Source organism: Aspergillus versicolor (assembly GCF_001890125.1).
Source record: "Aspergillus versicolor CBS 583.65 unplaced genomic scaffold ASPVEscaffold_30, whole genome shotgun sequence".
In the NCBI taxonomy this organism is placed as follows: Eukaryota; Fungi; Ascomycota; class Eurotiomycetes; order Eurotiales; family Aspergillaceae; genus Aspergillus; species Aspergillus versicolor.
The window spans coordinates 3,942-5,987 of record NW_024467553.1 but is presented as its reverse complement, the minus strand read 5'-3'; the positions used below and the strand labels follow the sequence as shown (position 1 = coordinate 5,987).

At 12.0% G+C, this 2,046-nt stretch overlaps 1 protein-coding gene across 1 annotated transcript; it reads right to left on the bottom strand.

Moving 5' to 3' along the window:
* Nucleotides 1-533: 533 nt before the first annotated feature.
* ASPVEDRAFT_145309 (uncharacterized protein) lies at nucleotides 534-713 on the bottom strand (the record flags this gene model as incomplete). The annotated part of the gene is made up of 1 exon (XM_040808056.1): nucleotides 534-713. A coding segment is annotated over one exon (180 nt), but the record flags the coding sequence as incomplete, so codon positions are not given.
* Nucleotides 714-2,046: the final 1,333 nt, after the last annotated feature.

Here is a 2,046-nt window from a genome sequence, read left to right as displayed (position 1 = left end):
AAATATAATTTATAAGATTAATACTATATATATATAACTTTAAAAGATTCTAGATATTAGTTAATTAATTTATAGTTTAGTCTAGCTTAGTTAATATTTCTTATATTTAATATAATAAAGTTATTAATTATAAATTTTATATTTTTATATTTTTTATTATATTATTTTTTTATAGTTTTAATTATATTCTCTAGTTATTTAGCTAGTTTTTTATAGTTTTTTTAGAATTATTTAACTTATTCTAGTATATTTTATATAATATTTTTCTCTAGATTTTTAATATTAATTTAAAATTATAGTTAATATTTTATTAGAGATTATATAAAGTTTTTATTTATATTTTATCTAGTTATTTTATTATAGATAAACTATATAATTAATAACTATTATAGCTAGTTATCTTAGTTCTAATTTATATAGATATATAGATAATACTTAAATATCTAGTTTTAATATTCTATCTATCTATCTATTTATAGATAGTATATAGTAGTTAATTTATAGCTTAAATTCAGATAATAGTAGAGTATTAACTAGAATATATTTATAAAGATATTATCTTTATTACTAATTATATTACTTAGGACTCTAATATATATATATATATATATATATTTAATAAAAATTATTATAAAGTTTTCTACAGAGATACTCTTTATATATAAAATATAAAATATATATTTAGTAAAGTAGTTAACTATTATAAAAATAATATTATATATCTTTTCTTAATATTTTATAGAGGATAGCCTAGTTATAAAATCTATTATTATCTAATTTATAAAATTTTTTAATTATAGAAGTTTATCTATAAAATTATAAAGTTTATATTAGTATACTATAATCTACTAATATATATTATATTTTTTAATATAGTTCTTAATTTCTTAGTTTATTATTAGCTAGTAATATTTATATTTAATAATTTTTATTATTCTTTATCTATCTAGATATCTATTATATAGATTATTATAATTAGTCTTAAAAATTTTTATATAAAGTATCTTAAAATATAGAATATAAATTTTATTTTTAAAATATATAAGTTTATCTAGAGAAATACTCTATTTTTTATTTTTTATATTTTTTTTATTTTCTCTAGTATTTTTTACTATTTTATTATATTTTTAGCTAATTTTAAGTAACTTTAATAGACTTACTAGTAGTTTCTTTATATATATATTTTTTTTTTAATAGTTACTATATATATAACTAAGTATAATTCTTTTTTTATAGATTTAATATTATTTAGTTATTTTTATAGCTTTTTAAGAATATAGTTTATTTATATATCTATTTCTTCTTCTCTAGATTTATAGTCTATTTAGTTAGACTATTTATAGGGTTCTTCTTATTTATAATATAATAGATTTAGAAATAAAATACTACTAACTTTTTAGCATAATATATTTAATATAAGAATAGTTTTTTAGTTATTATAAACTAGTATAGATTATTATAATTAAAGTAAACTTTAATAATATACAGGCTATTTTTAAAATAATAATACTATTTATAAAAGTTATTTATTATTATAAATAGCTTTTAGTTATATATTCTATAATATATTTATATATTCTCTAATTTCTTTAAATAAAAGACTATTAAATACTAGTTTTTATTTTTAAATTTCTAGTTTAAAATATCTAAAATTATATATTTTAATATATCTATTTAAATTTTAATAGGTAATTTTAGATTATAATATTATAATAATAATTTTAAGAAAAAAGTATTTTTAAAATTTTAAAATATTTTAAGTTCTTTTTTTTCTAGTAAAAAATATAGTTCTATATTTTTTTTTATTATTTTATTTAATAGGGCTATAATTTTACTAAATTTATAGATAAATTAATAATAATAGTTAATAAATCTAATAAATAATTAGACTTTTTTTATATTTTAAAATACTAGCTAGTTAATAATTACTATAATTTATTTAATTTTTATTTCTATTTTATTTATAGTTACTATAAATTCTAGAAAATTAATATAGTCTATATAGAAGATATATTTACTTATTTTTACATATAGCTTAAATTTTTA